General features: G+C 48.0%; 1 protein-coding gene across 1 annotated transcript in view; it reads right to left on the bottom strand.

The window, feature by feature from the left end:
- Window positions 1-5655: 5655 nt before the first annotated feature.
- Window positions 5656-20187, bottom strand: part of LOC144669537 (uncharacterized) — a 37341-nt gene continuing 22809 nt past the window's right edge. The window contains exons 4-5 of the mRNA XM_078532010.1: window positions 8831-8892; window positions 5656-6849 (exon numbers count right to left, since the gene is read on the bottom strand). Of these exons, the coding sequence (XP_078388136.1) occupies window positions 8875-8892 (18 nt within the window). The 3' untranslated portion in view covers window positions 5656-6849; window positions 8831-8874. The remainder of the gene's footprint in view (window positions 6850-8830; window positions 8893-20187) is intronic.

The following is a 20187-nucleotide window of genomic DNA, read 5'->3' on the forward strand; positions in this document are numbered from 1 at the left end:
AATAGGTTAACACACAGAAGCCGGGACTAATGGGTCTTTTCAGGTTGGAAAGATGTAACTAGTGGAGTGCCACAAGGATCAGTCCTATAGCCTCAATTATTTATTATCTATATTAATGACTTAGAGGAGGGGGCAGAGTGTAATGTATCCAAATTTGCTGATGATACAAAAATAGGTTGGTTGGGTGGGAGGGGAGGGCATGTTGTGATGAGGACATAAGGAATCTGCAAGGGGATATAGATAGATTGAGTGGGCAAAAACTTGGCAGATGGAGTTTAATGTAGGAAAGTGTGAGGTCATGCACTTTGGTAGGAGGAATCAAAAGGCAAACTATTATTTAAATGGAGAGAGACTCCAAAAAAGTGCAGCACAGAGGGATCTGGGTGTTCTTGTGCATGAAACACAAAAAGTTAGCATGTAGGTGCAGCAAGTAATTAAGAAGGCAAATGGGATTTTGGTCTGTATTGCTAGGCAGTTGGAGCTTAAAAATAGGGAAATCTTGTTACAACTGTTCAGGATGTTGGTGAGGCCGCACCTGGAGTACAGTGTACAGTTTTGGTCCCCGTATTTAAGAAAGGATATACTGGCATTGGAGGCAGTTCAAAAGAGATTCACTAGGCTGATTCCTGGGATGAAGGGGTTGACTTAACAAAAACAGCTAAACAGGTTAGGCCTTTATTCATTAGGGTTTAGAAGAATGAGGAGTGATCTTATTGAAATAACCAAGATTCTGAGGGGGCTTGACAGGGTAGATGGTGAGAAGATATTTCCACTAGTGGGGGAATCTCGAACTAGGGGACATAGTTACAGATTTAAAACTGAGATGCGAAGGAATTTCTTCTCTCAGAGAGTAGTGAATGTCTGGAATTCTCTATCCCCGAGAGTTGTGGAGGCTAGATCACTGAGTATTTAAAGAGGAGGTAGATAGATTTTTGAAATATCGGGGAATTGAGGGCTATGAGGAGCTGGCACGAAAGAGGAGTTGAGGCCTGGGACAGATCAGCCATGATCTTATTGAATGGCAGGGCAGGCTTGAGGGGCCGAATGGCCTACTCCTATTTCTTATGTGTCTTACCACTCCCAAAGGTGTCCCGGGACCATATCCAAAGGGATATCATACCTCTCCTAGCGAATCCATCAAGTTCAGACCAGCTGTTACCTGCTCTAATCTGCACACTCTGGGTTTTATACTCCTGGTCCACCAAAACCCCACGTCAGTGGAGGCAGCTGATGATTTGAATGTTCAGCTGCCTCCATAAACTGCACACGTGTGAACTCCGGCCCAACTCCAGTCCCTCCCCTTGAAAACAGGAATGTGTCCGGGGAGGGACTGAGGGTTTCTGGGCTCGTCTGCCAAGTTTTGCCATGACAGAGAGGCTTTGTGTGTGTGTGGAGCAATCTATGTGCAAACTGCCCCCAATATTGCGTCGGAATTCTTTCCCTTAGGGTTTTTTGCTCAAGTTCATTTGCATACTGAATAAAATCTGCCTCGAACCAATACAATTGGGTGTTTCAAACATAACTTCTCAAAGACAAAAATTTGCTTTAAAAATATTCCTTGATTATTAAAGAGCAGTAACTTGGTGCAGTTTAATTCAACTGAAAATGGGATTCTCACTATGAAACCATCACCTGTAAATCAACCAACCTTCGACTCAAAATGACTTTAAAAACACACAGACCCATTTACTAATTATAGTGGGTTGTGGTCGTCAGTTCCCTAGCAAATTAAAATATATATATATATATATTCAAAAGCTTTTAAAATGTGTCCAGTGGTGTCCTTGCACCTAAAAGAGCCAACTTAATGTTGAGAATGCCATCAAAACGCCTGTAAACAAGCACAATTAGTGGAAAGTCCCAGTGGCGTTTGAATCTTCCTGGGGATGTAGCCAGTTTTGTGGGTGGGTCTGGTTTCGAGCACAATGATTTTTAAACTAATGCAAAAGATTGTGGAAACTTGATTTGCATCCGAATGTAGTAAAGTGTTTGAAAATCCACGATCTTTAGTGCTTATTTCGTCGATTCTAATTGAATTGTGCCAAAAAAGCCAGTGCAACTGGGGAAACTCCAGTTTCAATGCTGACTAAACTGGTCAGTATGGGGTACCTGTGCTGGACTAACAGGCAATGCCTCTTAGGATAATTTTTCAGTGTCCATCTTAATTTAGGCAGATGTATAAGAAGCAGGAGATGAGGTACTTGCTTCAAAGACTGTGGCAAGTAACTCACCTCCTGACTTCCCAAAGCTTGTCCACCATCTACAAGGCACCAGTCAGGAGTGTGATGGAATACTCCTCACTTGCCTGGATGAGTGCAGCTCCAACAACACTCAAGAAGCTCGACACTATCCAGGACAAAGCAGCCGCTTGATTGGCACCACATCCACCACCTTCAACATTCACCCCCTCCACCACCAATGCACAGTAGCAGCAGCGTGCACCATCTACAAGATACACTGCAGCAACTCACCAAGGCTCCTTTGACAGCACCTTCCAAACCCATGACCTCTACCACCTAGAAGGACAAGGGCAGCAGAATTAAAAGTCTAATGATGACCATGAAACCATTGTCGATTGTTGTAAAAACCCATCTGGTTCACTAATGTCCTTTGGGGAAGGAAATCTGTCGTCCTTACCTGGTCTGGCTCCAGACCCACAGCAATGTAGTTGACTCTTAAATGCCCTCTGAAATGGCCTAGAAAGCCACTCAGTTGTAACAAGCCGCTACAAAGTCACAAAAAAGGAACAAAACCGGACATTGACCTAGGCACCGGAAACGACAATGGCAATCGCAGCCCTATCGACCCTGCAAGGTCCTCCTCACTAAAATCTGGGGACCTAACAGTCATCCTCACGGAATCATACCTGACAGATGATGCCCCAGACACCACCATCACCATCCCTGGGTATGTCCTGTCCCATCAGGAGAACAGGCCCAGCAGAGGTGACAGCACAGCGGTATACAGTCGGGAGGGAGTTGCCCTGGGAGTCCTCAACATTGACTCTGGACCCCATGAAGTCTCATGGCATCAGGTCAAACATGGGCAAGGAAACCTCCTTCTGATCACCACGTACTGCCCTCCCTCAGCTGATGAATCAGTGCTCCTCCATTTGGAACACCACTTGGAGGAAGCACTGAGGGTGGCAAAGGCGCAGAATGTACTCTGGGTGGGAGACTTCAAGTGTGGCTCGGTAGCATCACAACTGACCGAGCTGGCCAAGTCCTAAATGACATAGCTGCTAGACTGGGTCTGAGGCAGGTGGTGAGGGAACCAACAAAAGGGAAAAACATACTTGACCTCATCCTCACCAACGTACCTGCCACAAATACATCTGTCAATGACAGTATCGGTAGGAGTGACCACCGCACAGTCCTTGTGGAGACAAAGCCCTGGCTTCACACTGAGGATACCCTTCATCGTGTTGTGTGGCACTACCACCGTGCTAAATGGGATAGATTTCAAACAAGTCTAGTAACTCAAGACTAGGCATCCATGAGGCGCTGTGGGCCATCAGCAGCAGCAGAATTGTACTTGAACACAATCTGTAACCTCATGGCCCAGCATATCCCCCACTCTAGCATTACCATCAAGCCAGGGGATCAACCCTGGTTCAATGGAGAGTGCAGGAGGGCATGCCAGGAGCAGCACCAGGCATCCCTAAAAATGAGGTGTCAATCTGGTGAAGCTATAACACAGGATTACTTGCGTGCCAAACAGCATAAGCAGCAAGAGATAGACAGGGCTAAGCGATCCCACAACCAACGGATCAGATCTAAGCTCTGCAGTCCTGCCACATCCAGTCGTGAATGGCGGTGGACAACAAAACACTCACTGGAGGAGGAGGCTCCACAAATATCCTCATCCTCAATGATGGAGGAGCCCAGCACATCAGTGCAAAAGATAAGGCTGAAGCATTTGCTACAATCTCCAGCCAGAAGTGCCGATCCATCTCAGTCTCCTCCGGAGGTCCCCAGCATCACAGACGCCAGTTTTCAGCCAATTCGATTCACTCCACGTGATATCAAGAAACGGCTGAAGGCACTGGATACTGCAAAGGCTATGGGCCCTGACAATATTCCGGCAATAGTACTGAAGACTTGTACTCCAGAACTTGCCGCGCCCCTAGCCAAGCTGTTCCAGTACGGCTACAACACTGACATCTACCTGGCTATGTGGAAAATTGCCCAGGTATGTCCTGTACACAAAAAGCAGGACAAATCCAACCCGGCCAATTACCATCCCATCAATCTATTCTCCATCATCAGTAAAGTAATGGAAGGGGTCATCAACAGTGCTTTCAAGCGGCACTTGCTTTGCAATAACCTGCTCACTGATGCCCAGTTTGGGTTCTGCCAGGGCCACTCAGCCCCTGACCTCATTACAGCCTTGGTTCAAACATGGATAAAAGAGCTGAACTCCAGCAATGAGGTGAGAGTGACTACCCTTGATATCAAGGCAGCATTTGACCGAGTGTGGCATCAAGGAACCCTGGCAAAGCTGGAGTCAATGGGAATCAGGAGGAAAACTCTCCACTGGTTGGAGTCATACCGAGCACAAAGGAAGATGGTTGTGGTTGTTGGAGGTCAATCATCTCAGCTCCAGGACATCACTGCAGGAGATCCTCAGGGTTGTGTCCTCGGCCCAAACATCTTTAGCTGCTTCATTAATGACCTTCCTTCCATCATAAGGCCACAAGTGGGGATGTTCACTGATGATTGCACAATGTTCAGCACCATTCGCGACTCCTCAGGTCCTGAAGCAGTCCATGTCCAAATGCAGCAAGACCTGGACAATATCCAGGCTTGGGCTGACAAATGGCAAGTAACATTCACACCACACAAGTGTCAGACAATGACCATCCCCAACAAGAGAGAATCCAACCATTGCCCCTTGATGTTCAACGGCATTGCCATCACTGAATCCCCTACTATCAACATCCTGGGGGTTATCATTGACCAGAAACTGAACTGGACTAGTCATATAAATACTGTGGCTACAGGAGCAGGTCAGAGGCTGGGAACCCTACGACAAGTAACTCACCTCCTGACTCCCCAAAGCCTGTCCACCATCTACAAGGCACAAGTCAGGAGCGTGATGGATACTCCCCACTTGCCTGGATGAGTGCAGCTCCCACAACACTCAAGAAGCTTGACACCGTCCAGGACAAAGCAGCCCACTTGATTGGTACCACATCCACAAACATTCACTCCCTTCACCACTGATGCACAGTAGCAGCAGTGTGTACCATCTACAAGATGCATTGTAGGAATTCACCATGCTCCTTAGACAGCACCTTCCAAACCCACGACCACTGCCATCTAGAAGGACAAGGGCAGCAGGCTCATGGGAACACCACAAGTTCCCCTCCAAGTCACTCACAATCCTTGGAAATATATCACCGTTCCTTCACTGTTGCTGGGTCAAAATCCTGGAGCTCTCTCCCTCCCTCCCTGTACCTATACCACATGGACTGCTGTGGTTCAAGAAGGCAGCTCACCATCACCTTCTCAAGGGCAACAGATGCTCGCCTTGCCAACCTCACCCACATCGCATGAACGAATAAAAAAACAGTTCCCACTGAGAGTGTTGGAATCTGAACATCGATTCCCTTCCTCCCATCTCCACGACCATGAAGAACAAGTACTTAACACCCAAAGTATCAATATGATTTATTTTACTCAGGACACAATCTACTGTATAGCTCCAATCAAATTTCACAGCTGTACATCCTATAATATTAAACTAATGAATAAGTAACCAAAATATGTTTCTGAACTTTTTTTAAAAAAAAGATATATATATAGATAGAAAATTCCTCGGTTTGTTTAAGTGATTTTAACTTTACAAACTTCTTCAAATGATCCTTCCCAAATAAAATTAAAACCGAACACTCATTCTTCCTACATCGTCACATTTTCTGACCAATTGTTTTTTTCTGCATTCTTTCATTTTCTCCACAGCTGAAGGTGTTGTTCCTTGCTGGGTGAAGGTGTTGTTCCTTGCTGGGTGAAGGTGTTGTTCCTTGCTGGGTGAAGGTGTTGTTCCTTGCTGGGTGAAGGTGTTGTTCCTTGCTGGGTGAAGCGAGCGGGGTAGATTTTCAGTTTACCACTCAGGGTTGAAGCTGGCATTGGTGATGTGTTGCCCGCTGTAGAATCCACCCAAGGTGGTGAGTCAAAAATCTACCCCATGCCCCCATGGTTGGGCACCAGATACTGCCAGGCAGTCCCTGAACCAAACGGCTTGTTGCATGCGGGAGGTTAAAAGTAGCAGATTCTCAAAAGCTATTTGACTGTCAGGAAATGTTCAAGCCAAGTCTCGTGCTCCAATTGACATTGAGAGCAGGTACCTTCCAGTAAGAATGACCAGATAGCAATTAGGAGTGGGAACGGTTGCCTGATCTTTCTCCCCCCACAGTCCAGGAATGCTGGGACCAGTCCTTGGGCTGCCAAAGCCCCACCCAGTACAAGTTGAGGATTGGAACTGGAGGCTTTGCTTGGCCTGAATGAACCAGTTCATATACAGCCCTGCACCTACCATCGGAGACATCACAGGGTCTTCAGCATTTCCTAGTCAGTAAAGCAACCCCAGTTCAGCATCATTCTAACCTCTGCCAAGATAACGTTAAGACCTTGAAAAATGCAGTAACATTGGCGAAATGCTTTCATTCTGTTCTGTTTTCAGTCACATTGATTGTTCTTCAGTGCAGAACTGGTTGATGTTGAGCATTCTTTACAGGGCTTCCCGCCTGACCTCCGCATACACCATTTCACACGCTGCACTTCGTTTCAGATTAGTTACTGGAGATAAATTCACAGCGGAATAATGGATCTCTTTCTCTGGACGATTCTGGATAAAGAAGCAGATGAGCATCAGTTACTTAACAGGGACGAAATAGGAAGTTAGGGTAAGTGTGCGCAGAGGTCAGAGTTTCTCCTCTTGTACTTGCTGGCTTGTGGTTTTCCACTGTTTAAAGCGGAGGGGTGAGGATGAGAGGAAAACCTTGGACACAGAAAGTGACGGGATTGGGGGCAGGGGGCTTAAATTCAGCAGGACAAATTTTTCCCAAAAGTAATGCAATCCTCCCCCACCCCCCAAAGTCCTGCCCCACTTTCTCCCCATAAATATCAGGGCTGTTATTTCTGCTTTTAGACATAAAATTGTTTTCTTTAACTTTGTATTTTAGTAGCATATTTAAAAAAAACATAGTTTTATTATTGTAAAGTCATTGCGTAAGAGTTCAAGATTTCAAAAAGAGGGGGTACCTCTGAGAGGTAAGGCAACCATCTCATCAATCTCAACTCACACACTCACAAGCCCATCACACATTCACTGGCATCTCACTCACTGCCAGCTCAAGGGACATCACCACTCGCTCTCACACACACACCCTCACCTCTCCATCTGGCCTCACCTCCTCTGGAGACTGCCTCCTCAGTCCTCCCCATCTCGAGTCCGCTTGCACAGGTCAACATGTGCCCCCCCCACACACACCCCTTCCCAGTACAGCCCTCGCCTTGCAGCCTCTTCCCTTGCCTGAGGCTACATTTCCCCCTTCCCCAAGCAAGCCCCAGTCCTGCAGCCTTACAGCTGCTCTGGTAGGTAGAGACCTGCCCCTGAGCTCCCCTAAAGGTGATGTGGTGCTGCCTGTGAAGCCTGGCGCTGATGACCACGAGTGCTGCCCGAAGCAAGGTGGACAAACAGACCTCAGTCCTGAGTGAAGTGCAGCTCACCAGGTGCATGTCGCTGATGTACAGTTGTGAAACACATCGGTGTGATGTGTCCGGATGATTCAGTGTGCGGGAGAAGATTCCAGCGATTTTGACAGTGGAGCAGATGATCGCAAACTGTTTCACAACAGCGTGAAGCCGATTTTTAGCCTTCTCAGCATCTTGTACCCTCACCCTGCTCGTCATGAGGTCCGACGCCAATGGGGCTGGCAAATTCTGGCCTTAGGTCTTTATCCAGATTTACTAACATTCAAAAATGTTAAATCTCCACCCAGTTACTCTCTCCTAACATCAAAGTCATGGTTAGAGTGAGAAATTTCAATCAAATGAAGCCGGCAGAACTTGTTTTATTAAACAGTTTATGATTATTACACTATGACTTTATGGTGATAAACTACAGGCTTTTTTTAAGTATGCTACTAAAATACAAAATTAAAAAAAACAATTTTATTGGTGCAAATATAGTGATAGCTATGGTTTCCGGTGGTATTAATTCCGATTTCTGCCTGAGTGGGCTGACTGACATGTCAATGTTATCGATGCCAGAATGTACCAGTCTCAGGGACACACTCCTAACCTGCTGCTAACCTGTGCATTGCTGTTCCACAGTGATTGTTAAAAACATGACAATGAAGCAATTATTAAGACAGTCATTATTTGGTCACACGTTCATTTGTGGGGTCTTGCTGTGTGCAAATTGGTGGCTTTAACAACAATTGGCTGCAATTCCAAAGTAATGCATTAGATGGGAAAGGAGGTCTCGTGGTTCAGTGGGTAGTGTCACTGCCTCTGAGCCAAAAGCTCTGGGTTAATGGCCGGAGGAAGGCAAGTTCATAATACAGCCAAACAGGTCGACAATCAGCCTGTAGCTCCTTCTAACACACGCCAATGGCAGGCGGTAAGAGTGGGAGAGATTCCTGGTCAGCCGTGTGATAGAAACCATCACTATCCACAGCTCCAGACTGCAACATGTGTGTAAAAGTGCAGGCTACCACAGCTCCCTAAGTGAACTATAACACACCACCACCAAATGTCCAGGGGACGCGGCAAGAAGCTATATAAATGCAAACTATTGTTGTTACAAGTCATTTCTTCCTTACCTCTCTGGGGGTTGCACTCCTATTTGTTGACTCCTGGTTCCCTGTCAATGTGAGAACCCGACCTGATGGATTGAAATAAGGAAGATTCGTAAGAGGGTGAAATGGGATTAAAACAGAAAATAACAACCCCACTAGACCTCAAGATAAAAACAAAACACTTGCAGATGCAGGAAACCAAAACAGAAAATGCTGGAACTATTCAGCAGGTCAGTCGGCGCCTGTGGGGAGAGAAACAGAGTTAACAGTTCGGATTGCTGACCTTTCATCAGAACCGCAAGGTGTTTGAGGTGAACAACTTTAAAACAAGAACAGAGACAGGTAAAAGGTTAAGGGTGAGGGGGGGGGTGGGGGGGGGGAGAAACAAAATGGAGATGTGTGATAGGGTCAAATCAGGAGGACAGATGTGAGGGTGGCGCAAGACAGCAGGAGGCGATAATGAGACAGTGTAGAAGTGAGGAATTGATCTGCAGGAGGTATGAATGTTGCTGCAGAATAGCAGCCAGACTCCCCCTGTCGTGTAAGATTCTTCACGCATTGTGGGAATTTAATCTAAGAAATGGGCGGGTTTAAGTCTAAAAATCTGGCTCCTGAGCCAGAGCAGTGTCCTCTAACCCGCCCACCTCTGAGGCTGGACAGGGAGGGCAGGCCAGGCACCAAGGAATAGGGCTGGTATTTGAAATCGGATAATGAAGCTGCAGGCTTCACTGTCATTCAGCTTTTCAGCTTCAACTCTGACTGGCCCGTTTTCCCTGGCTAGATCCAGGTGAGGACTGGGTGGATCCAGCAGGTCAGTGCCTCTACTCCGAGCTCCTGCAACAGCATCCTTGTCTGAGGAATCCCTATCCTCAAGCACCAGCCCCTCTGCCACCCCCACCAATCCCCCAACCTTCCCCATGAGGTCTTTGAAATCCCCCACCCCCTTCCTCTCTAATCTTACCCCTCTCAGACCTGCCCTTGAAGCCTTGGATTCCACCCCAACTACCCCCACTCAGCTCCTCTCTGGAATGCTGAGATTCGCAGCCTCTCGATCAGCCATCCCTCCTAATCGATCCCCCCACTCCCCATGGCTGAATGATTCCCCCTCTCCCACTCTGAGATTTCCCCCCCCCCTCCTCACCGTTTAACTCCAGCGTCTGGACCTAACCAGGGTCAGTTCCCCTGCCAGGCTGGAACTGACCTGTGGCGTCACCGTCACACTGTTGGATTCTCCACACCAGGCAGCAGAATCCTGACTCTGGTTTTCCCTTGTCTTTCTGACCCTCCTGCTCCCAGCGGGTCTGTGAAGTAAGAACTCAGCCCTCTGGGTGTTAGATACAGTACTGCAGAGTAGGCGATGTCACTATGACTGATTCTTATTCAAGAATTTAATAACGTTGAATTTTGTACCCAAGGGAGACTGAAATATATTATCGAGGATGATGCAGGCTATTGGAGGTCTTGTGGTGCAGTGGGTAGTGACGCTGCCTCTGAGGCAAAAGCTCCGGGTTCGAGTCCCACCCCAGGACTTGATGGCCAAGGAAGGTGTGTTTATAACGCGGCCAAACAGGTTGACTATCAGCCTGAAAATCCTTATAACGCACGCCAATGGCAGGTGGTTAAAAAAGGGAGAGATTGCGGGTCATTCATGCTTGATGTGGAGTGACACGCTTCAAGCGATAGCATCTGGGCCTCGAGGCTATGACCTGATCCAGAAGAAACAAGCTCGGAGAAAGACAAAGCACTAGCTCTGTCTGCTACATGCGTCTCGAGACACAGGGAATCTTCTCATTTTAAGAACAGGGAGAAACGGGGGGGCAGAATTTTACTGTCGGTGAGCAGGGGGTGGGGTCTGCTCGCCGAGGTGTAAAATGACGCAGGATGATGTCAGGCGGAACTCCCGACCTCACCGCCGCGCCCCATTTACATTTTCCGGTAGGCGGGGGTGCAGAAAAGTCAGCTGTGGGCCCACCGACCTGTCACTGGCCAATTGAGGCCGTTGACCGATCAATTAAAGTAATTAATGGACCTGCCCGATCGACCTTAAGCTCGGTGAGCAGACCAGGAGACCCGGCGGCAAATAGAAATAACACAAAACCTCATCCAGCGGCAGGATGAGGTTTCATGTCGGTTTGTAAAAATTTTAATAAAGTTTTTTTGGAAATTATGAACATGTCCCAAATCATGTGACATTGTCACATGAGGGGACATGGAAGGGAAATTCTTTTTCTATTTTTAATATTTTTGAAAGTAGAGGCGATTTCCCTGAGGCAGCACTTTGCCTCAGAGAGATGAGTGCACTATTTCGTGCTCATGCCCGAGAGAGCGCACTCTCGGGTTTAGACATTCCCCCTCCGCCCGCCCAGAGAGTGCACAGCGCTTCCCTGCGGACATCACGCTGGGCGGGCCTTAACTGGCCCACCCACGTAAAATGGCGGCGCGGACCCGATCGGGGGTGCCGATCGGAAGCTGCACACGCCCGCCCATCAACTTCCCCACCCCCCTCAATGGGGGAAGAATTCTGCCCAGGGTGTCAAAATAAACATGTATATCCACAGAGAACATGAATGTTTATGAACTGATACCTTCAAAACATCATCATGGCATTAATAAGCGGAGGTAATAAATCTGTTATAGTGCAGTAAAATAATCAATTATTGTTTTAAAAATTATGTTTCCATACATTTCAGAGGATGAAGACTATTTCCTATCACCCACCCACGCTTTCTTTAATCAAAGCGTACAGCATTCCTTATTAAACAATGACACACACAATTAGCTAAAGGCTGGGTTTAGCGCAATTGGCCGAAATCCGCAAAATCTACTCAAAAGCTTGCAGAATTTTACACGTAAATTATATTCAGCAGAACTCAAGTTTCTATTACCTTTTCAACCAGTTTAAAAAGTACTTCAGTAGAATACACCCACCACCTCTTCACAAAACCCATGTCACCCGAGGACAAATTGATCACCATTCTTCTCGCTACCATCTAAAAGGACAAGGGCAGCAGATAGATGGGAACACCACCACCTGGAAGTTCCCCTCCAAGCCACTCACCATCCTGACTTGGAAATATATCGCCGTTCCTTCACTGTCACTGGGGTCAAATCCTGGAACTCTCTCCCTAACAGCACTGTGGGTGTACCTACACCACATGGACTGCAGCAGTTCAAGAAGGCAGCTCACCTACCACCTTCTCAAGGGCAACTAGGGATGGGCAATAAATGCTGGCCCAGCCAGTGACGCCCACATCCCGTGAATGAATAAAAGAAAATGGGAGACTAAACTAATTGGGTTCGTTTGGAGGTGTCTCTAAAAATTAAGCTGATTCTTCTGGGCACAAAAATATGATGAGGCATGTTTGAATATATATATTTTAATATACCTACAACTGGTTGCTGTACCTCAATTGAAACTAGAAAATGATTCTGCATATTTTTTAATAGTCATTTAAATTGTACTGCTCACAGGTGGTGGATTGACATTATTTTAAAAATGTTTCTCTTTTGTGATAAACCCTTTTCAGTTCCACTAATCACTGGCACCGAGTTACCACTCTTAAATATATTAAGGAACATTCTTTAACAGCTAAACGTCTTTTAAAAAGTGACATTTTAAAACGTGGCCTGACTGTGCTCGTTCAAGACAGATTTTACATTAATCAAATATGTTTGAGCAAAAAATGTGTTTTGAGGAAAAGAAGCACTTGGCAAAATGGGTAATATTGTGGCTGAGATTTGCACCTGGTTTGCTCCCAATGTGGAAACTCTACCCCAGGCAGGTTCAGAACCTGGAGTCCTGTGCTACCCAGAGCTCAGAATCCTGACCTGTTCACCAGTAAACACGGAGCAAATAAACAGCTTCATTCAATTTGGAAAATGTTATCCTGTTAAAAGCAAACAACTGAAGCCCAATTAATATCACAATTCCGGAAGATTAGGCTAAAAAAAAATGTAAAACAGAAACAGCAAATGACAGAAACTCAGTACCTGAGAGAGAGCAGGGGGAGACTCTGATGGGACAGAGTAAAGACTCTGAAGGACAGGGTAAAGGCTATGATGGGACAGGTTTGAGGCTCTGATGTGACTGGGTTAAGGCTCTGATGGGAGAGGGCTAAGGCTCTGATGGGACAGGATAAAGGCTCTGATGGGACAGGGTTGAGGCTCTGATGAGACAGGATAAAGGCTCTGATGGGACAGGATAAAGGCTCTGATGGGACAGGGTTGAGGCTCTGATGGGACAGGGTAAAGACTCTGAAGGACAGGGTAAAGGCTATGATGGGACAGGTTTGAGGCTCTGAAGTGACTGGGTTAAGGCTCTGATGGGAGAGGGCTAAGGCTCTGATGGGACAGGATAAAGGCTCTGATGGGACAGGGTTGAGGCTCTGATGAGACAGGATAAAGGCTCTGATGGGACAGGATAAAGGCTCTGATGGGACAGGGTTGAGACTCTGATGGGACAGGGTAAAGGCTCTGATGGGGCAGGGTAAAGGCTCTAATGGGACAGGATGAAGGCTCTGATGGGACAGGACCTGATGAGGCAGGGTAAAGGCTCTGATTGGACAGGATAAAGGCTCTGATGGGACTGGGGCTGATGGGACAGGGTAAACGCTCTGTTGGGACAGAGTAAAGGCTCTGATGGGACAGGGTAAAGGCACTGATGGGACAGGATAAAGGCTCTGATGCGACAGGATAAAGGCTCTGATGGGACAGAGTAAAGGCTCTGATGGGACAGAGTAAAGGCTCTGATGGGACAGGGTAAAGGCTCTGATAAGACAGGATAAATTCTATGATGGGACAGGATAAAGGATCTGATGGGACAGGGTAAAGGCTCTGATGGGACAGGGTAAAGGCTCTGTTGGGACAGAGTAAAGGCTCTGATGGGACAGGGTAAAGGCTCTGATGGGACAGAGTAAAGGCTCTGATGGGACAGGGTAAAGGCTCCGAAGGGACAGGGTTAAGGCTCTGATGGGGCTGGGTTAAGGCTCTGATGGGACGGGACCTGATGGGACAGGACCTGATGGGATAGGATAAAGGCTCTAATGGGACAGGACCGGTTCGGACAGGATAAAGGCTCTGCTGGGATAGGATAAAGGCTCTGATGGGACAGAAAAAAGGCTCTGATGGGACAGGATAAAGTCTCTGATGGGACAGAGTAAAGGCTCTGATGGGACAGGGTAAAGGCTCTGATAAGACAGGATAAATTCTATGATGGGACAGGATAAAGGATCTGATGGGACAGGGTAAAGGCTCTGATGGGACAGGATATAGACTCTGATGGGACAGGATAAAGGTTCTGATGGGACAGGATGTAGACTCTGATGGGACAGAAAAAAGGCTCTGATGGGACAGGATATAGGCTCTGATGGGACGGGTAAAGGCTCTGATGGGACAGGATATAGACTCTGATGGGACAGGATAAAGATTCTGATGGGACAGGATATAGACTCTGATGGGATAGGATGAAGGCTCTGATGGGACAGGATAAAGGCTCTGATGGAACAGGATAAAGGTTCTGATGGGACAGGATATAGACTCTGATGGGACAGTATGAAGGCTCTGATGGGACAGGATAAAGGTTCTGATGGGACAGGATAAAGGTTCTGATGGGACAGGATAAAGGTTCTGATGGGACGTGATATAGACTCTGATGGGACAGAAAAAAGGCTCTGATGGGACAGGATAAAGGCTCTGATGGAACAGGATAAAGGTTCTGATGGGACAGGATATAGACTCTGATGGGACAGGATGAAGGCTCTGATGGGACAGGATAAAGGTTCTGATCGGACAGGACCTGATGGGACAGGATAAAGGCTCTGATGGGACAGAAAAAAGGCTCTGATGAGACAGGGTAAAGGCTCTGATGGGACAGGAAAAAGTCTCTGATGGGACAGGGTAAAGGCTCTAACGGGAGAGGGTTAAGGCTCTGATGGGAGAGGGTTAAGGCTCTGATGGGAGAGGGTTAAGGCTCTGATGGGAGAGGGTAAAGGCTCTGATGGGACACGATAAAGGCTCTGATGGGACAGGGTAAAGGCTCTGATGGGACAGGGTAAAGGCTCTGATGGGACAGAAAATAGGCTCTGATGGGACAGGATAAAGGCTTTGATGGGACAGGGTAAAGGCTCTGATGGGACAGGATAAAGGCTCTGATGGAGCAGGGTAAAGGCTTTGATGGGACAGGGTAAAGGCTTTGATGGGACAGGGTAAAGGCTCTGATGGGACAGGATAAAGGCTCTGATGGGACAGGGTAATGGCTCTGATGGGACAGGATAAAGGCTCTGATGGGACAGGATAAAAGATCTGCTGGGACCGGGCCTGATGGGACAGGATGAAGGCTCTGATGGGACAGGACCTGATGGGACAGGGTAAAGGCTCTGATGGGACAGGGTTAAGGCTCTGATGGGAGAGGGTTAAGGGTCTGATGGGAGAGGGTTAAGGCTCTGATGGGAGAGGGTTAAGGCTCTGATGGGAGAGGGTTAAGGCTCTGATGGGAGAGGGTTAAGGCTCTGATGGGAGAGGGTTAAGGCTCTGATGGGACGGGACCTGATGGGACAGGATAAAGACTCTAATGGGACAGGGTTAAGGCTCTGATGGGACAGGATAAAGGCTCTGAGGGGACAGGGAAGAGGCTTTGATGGGACAGGGTAGAGGCTCTGATGGGATAGGGTAGAGGCTCTGATGGGACAGGATAAAGGCTCTAATGGGACAGGATAAAGGCTCTGATGGGACAGGATAAAGACTCTGATGGGACAGGATAAAGTCTCTGATGGGACAGGGTTGAGGCTCTGATGGGACAGGGTTAAGGCTCTGATGGAACGGGAGCTGATGGGACAGGATGAAGACTCTGATGGGACAGGATGAAGACTCTGATGGGACAGGATAAAGGCTCTGATGGGACAGGATAAAGGCTCTGATGGGACAGTAAAAAGGCTCTGATGGGACAGGATAAAGGCTCTGATGGGACAGGGAAGGGGCTTTGATGGGACAGGATAAAGGCTCTGATGGGACAGGGAAGGGGCTTTGATGGGACAGGGTAAAAGCTCTGATGGAACAGGATAAAGGCTCTGATGGGACAGGGTAAAGGCTCTGATGGGACAGGATATAGACTCTGATGGGACTGGATGAAGGCTCTGATGGGACAGGATAAAGGTTCTGATGGGACAGGATATAGACTCTGATGGGACAGAAAAAAGGCTCTGATGGGACAGGATAAAGGCTCTGATGGAACAGGATAAAGGATCTGATGGGACAGGATATAGACTCTGATGGGACAGGATGAAGGCCCCGATCGGACAGGATAAAGGTTCTGATCGGACAGGATATAGACTCTGATGGGACAGAAAAAAGGCTCTGATGGGACAGGACCTGATGGGACAGGATAAAGCCTCTGATGAGACAGTGTAAAGGCTCTGATGGGACAGGATAAAGGCTCTGATGGGACAGAAAAAAGGCTCTGATGGCACAGGGTAAAGACTTTGATGGGACAGGGCCTGATGGGACAGGATAAAGGCTCTGTTGGGAAAGGATAAAGGCTCTGATGGGACAGGATAAAGGCTCTGATGGGACAGAAAAAAGGCTCTGATGGGACAGGGTAAAGACTTTGATGGGACAGGGCCTGAAGGGACAGGATAAAGGCTCTGATGGGACAGGATAAAATCTCTGATGGGACAGGACCTGCTGGGACAGGGTAAAGGCTCTAATGGGAGAGGGTTAAGACTCTGATGGGAGAGGGTTTAGACTCTGATGGGAGAGGGTAAAGGCTCTGATGGGACAGGATAAAGGCTCTGATGGGACACGATAAAGGCTCTGATGGGACAGGTTAAAGGCTCTGATGGAACAGGGTAAGGCTCTGAAAGGACAGGGTAAAGGCTCTGATGGGACAGGGTAAAGGCTCTGATGGTAACGATAAAGGCTCTGATGGGACAGGGTAAAGGCTCTGATGGTAATGATAAAGGCTCTGATGGGACAGCATAAAGACTCTGATGGGACAGGGTAAAGGCTTTGATGGGACAGGACAAAGGCTGTGATGGGACAGGGTAAAGGCTCTGATGGGACAGGGTAAAGGCTCTGATGGGACAGGATAAAGGCTCTGATGGGACAGGGTAAAGGCTCTGATGCGACAGGGTAAAGGCTCTGATGGTAATGATAAAGGCTCTGATGGGACAGCATAAAGACTCTGATGGGACAGGGTAAAGGCTTTGATGGGACAGGATAAAGGCTGTGATGGGACAGGGTAAAGGCTCTGATGGGACAGGGTAAAGGCTCTGATGGGAGAGGATAAAGGCTCTGATGGGACAGGGTAAAGGCTCTGATGGGACAGGGTAAAGGCTCTGATGGGACAGGATAAAGGCTCTAATGGGACAGGGTAAAGACTTTGATGGGACAGGGCCTGAAGGGACAGGATAAAGGCTCTGATAGGACAGGGTAAAGGCTCTGATGGGACAGGGTAAAGACTTTGATGGGACAGGGCCTGAAGGGACAGGATGAAGGCTCTGATGGGACAGGATAAATGCTCTGATGGGACAGGGTAAAAGATCTGATGGGACAGGACCTGCTGGGACAGGGTAAAGGCTCTGATGGGACAGGAGCTGCTGGAACAGGGTAAAGGCACTGATGGGACAGGGTAAAGGCTCTGATGGGACCGGATGTAGACTCTGATGGGACAGGGTAAAGGCTCTGATGGGACAGGGTAAAGGCTCTGATGGGACAGGGTAAAGGCTCTGATGGGAGAGGTTAAAAGCTCTGATGGGACAGGATAAAGGCTCTGATGGGACAGGATAAAGGATCAGATGGGAGAGGATAAAGGATCAGATGGGAGAGGGTTAAGGCTCTAATGGGAGAGGGTTAAGGCTCTGATGGGACAGGAAAAAGGCTCTGATGGGACAGGATAAAAGGAATGATGGGACAGGGTAAAGGTTCTGATGGGACAGGATAAAAGCTCTGATGGGACAGGGTAAAGACTCTGATGGGACAGGGTAAAGACTTTGATGGGACAGGGTAAAGACTTTGATGGGACAGGGTAAAGGCTCTGATTGGGACATGAGAAAAGCTTTGATGGGACAGGATAAAAGCTCTGATGGGACAGGATAAAGGCTCTGATGGGACAGGGTAAAGACTTTGATGGGACAGGGCCTGATGAGACAGGATAAAGGCTCTGATGGGACAGGATAAAAGCTCTGATGGGACAGGATAAAGGCTCTGATGGGACAGGGAAGGGGCTTTGATGGGACAGGATAAAGGCTCTGATGGGACAGGGAAGGGGCTTTGACGGGACAGGGTAAAAGATCTGATGGAACAGGATAAAGACTCTGATGGGACAGGGTAAAGGCTCTGATGGGACAGGATATAGACTCTGATGGGACTGGATGAAGGCTCTGGTGGGACAGGATAAAGGTTCTGATGGGACAGGATATAGACTCTGATGGGACAGAAAAAAGGCTCTGATGGGACAGGATAAAGGCTCTGATGGAACAGGATAAAGGTTCTGATGGGACAGGATATAGACTCTGATGGGACAGGATGAAGGCTCTGATGGGACAGGATAAAGGTTCTGATCGGACAGGATATTGATTCTGATGGTCAGAAAAAAGGCTCTGATGGGACAGGACCTGATGGGACAGGATAAAGCCTCTGATGAGACAGTGTAAAGGATCTGATGGGACAGGATAAAGGCTCTGATGGGACAGAAAAAAGGCTCTGATGGCACAGGGTAAAGACTTTGATGGGACAGGGCCTGATGGGACAGGATAAAGGCTCTGTTGGGAAAGGATAAAGGCTCTGATGGGACAGGATAAAGGCTCTGATGGGACAGAAAAAAGGCTCTGATGGCACAGGGTAAAGACTTTGATGGGACAGGGCCTGATGGGACAGGATAAAGGCTCTGTTGGCAAAGGATAAAGGCTCTGATGGGACAGGATAAAGGCTCTGATGGGACAGAAAAAAGGCTCTGATGGGACAGGGTAAAGACTTTGATGGGACAGGGCCTGAAGGGACAGGATAAAGGCTCTGATGGGACTGGATAAAAGCTCTGATGGGACAGGACCTGCTGGGACAGGGTAAAGGCTCTAATGGGAGAGGGTTAAGGCTCTGATGGGAGAGGATTAAGGCTCTGATGGGAGAGGGTAAAGGCTCTGATGGGACAGGATAAAGTCTCTGATGGGACAGGGTTAAGGCTGTGATGGGAGAGGGTTAAGGCTCTGATGGGACAGGGTAAAGGCTCTGATGGGACACGATAAAGGCTCTGATGGGACAGGTTAAAGGCTCTGATGGAACAGGGTAAGGCTCTGAAAAGACAGGGTAAAGGCTCTGATGGGACAGGGTAAAGGCTCTGATGGTAATGATAAAGGCTCTGATGGGACAGGGTAAAGGCTCTGATGGTAATGATAAAGGCTCTGATGGGACAGCATAAAGACTCTGATGGGACAGTAAAAAGGCTCTGATGGGACAGGATAAAGGCTCTGATGGGACAGGGAAGGGGCTTTGATGGGACAGGATAAAGGCTCTGATGGGACAGGGAAGGGGCTTTGATGGGACAGGGTAAAAGCTCTGATGGAACAGGATAAAGGCTCAGATGGGACAGGGTAAAGGCTCTGATGGGACAGGATATAGACTCTGATGGGACTGGATGAAGGCTCTGATGGGACAGGATAAAGGTTCTGATGGGACAGGATATAGACTCTGATGGGACAGAAAAAAGGCTCTGATGGGACAGGATAAAGGCTCTGATGGGACAGGATAAAGGTTCTGTTCGGACAGGATATAGACTCTGATGGGACAGAAAAAAGGCTCTGATGGGACAGGACCTGATGGGACAGGATAAAGCCTCTGATGAGACAGTGTAAAGGCTCTGATGGGACAGGATAAAGGTTCTGATGGGACAGGTTATAGACTCTGTTGGGACAGGATAAAGGCTCTGATGGGACAGGATAAAAACTCTGATGGGACAGGATAAAGGTTCTGATGGGACAGGATATAGACTCTGATGGAACAGGATAAAGGCTCTGATGGGACAGGATAAAGGTTCTGATGGGACAGGATATAGACTCTGATGGAACAGGATAAAAGCTCTGATGGGACAGGATAAAAACTCTGATGGGACAGGGTAAGGGCACTGATGGGACACGATAAAGGCTCTGATGGGACAGGACCTGTTGGGACAGGATAAAGGCTCTGATGGGACAGGACCTGTTGGGACAGGATATAGACTCTAATGGGACAGGGTTAAGGCTCTGATGGGACAGGATAAAGGCTCTGAGGGGACAGGGAAGAGGCTTTGATGGGACAGGGTAGAGGCTCTGATGGGATAGGGTAGAGGCTCTGATGGGACAGGATAAAGGCTCTAATGGGACAGGATAAAGGCTCTGATGGGACAGGATAAAGAC

Source organism: Cetorhinus maximus, chromosome 29 (genome assembly GCF_964194155.1).
Source record: "Cetorhinus maximus chromosome 29, sCetMax3.hap1.1, whole genome shotgun sequence".
NCBI lineage: Eukaryota > Metazoa > Chordata > Chondrichthyes > Lamniformes > Cetorhinidae > Cetorhinus > Cetorhinus maximus.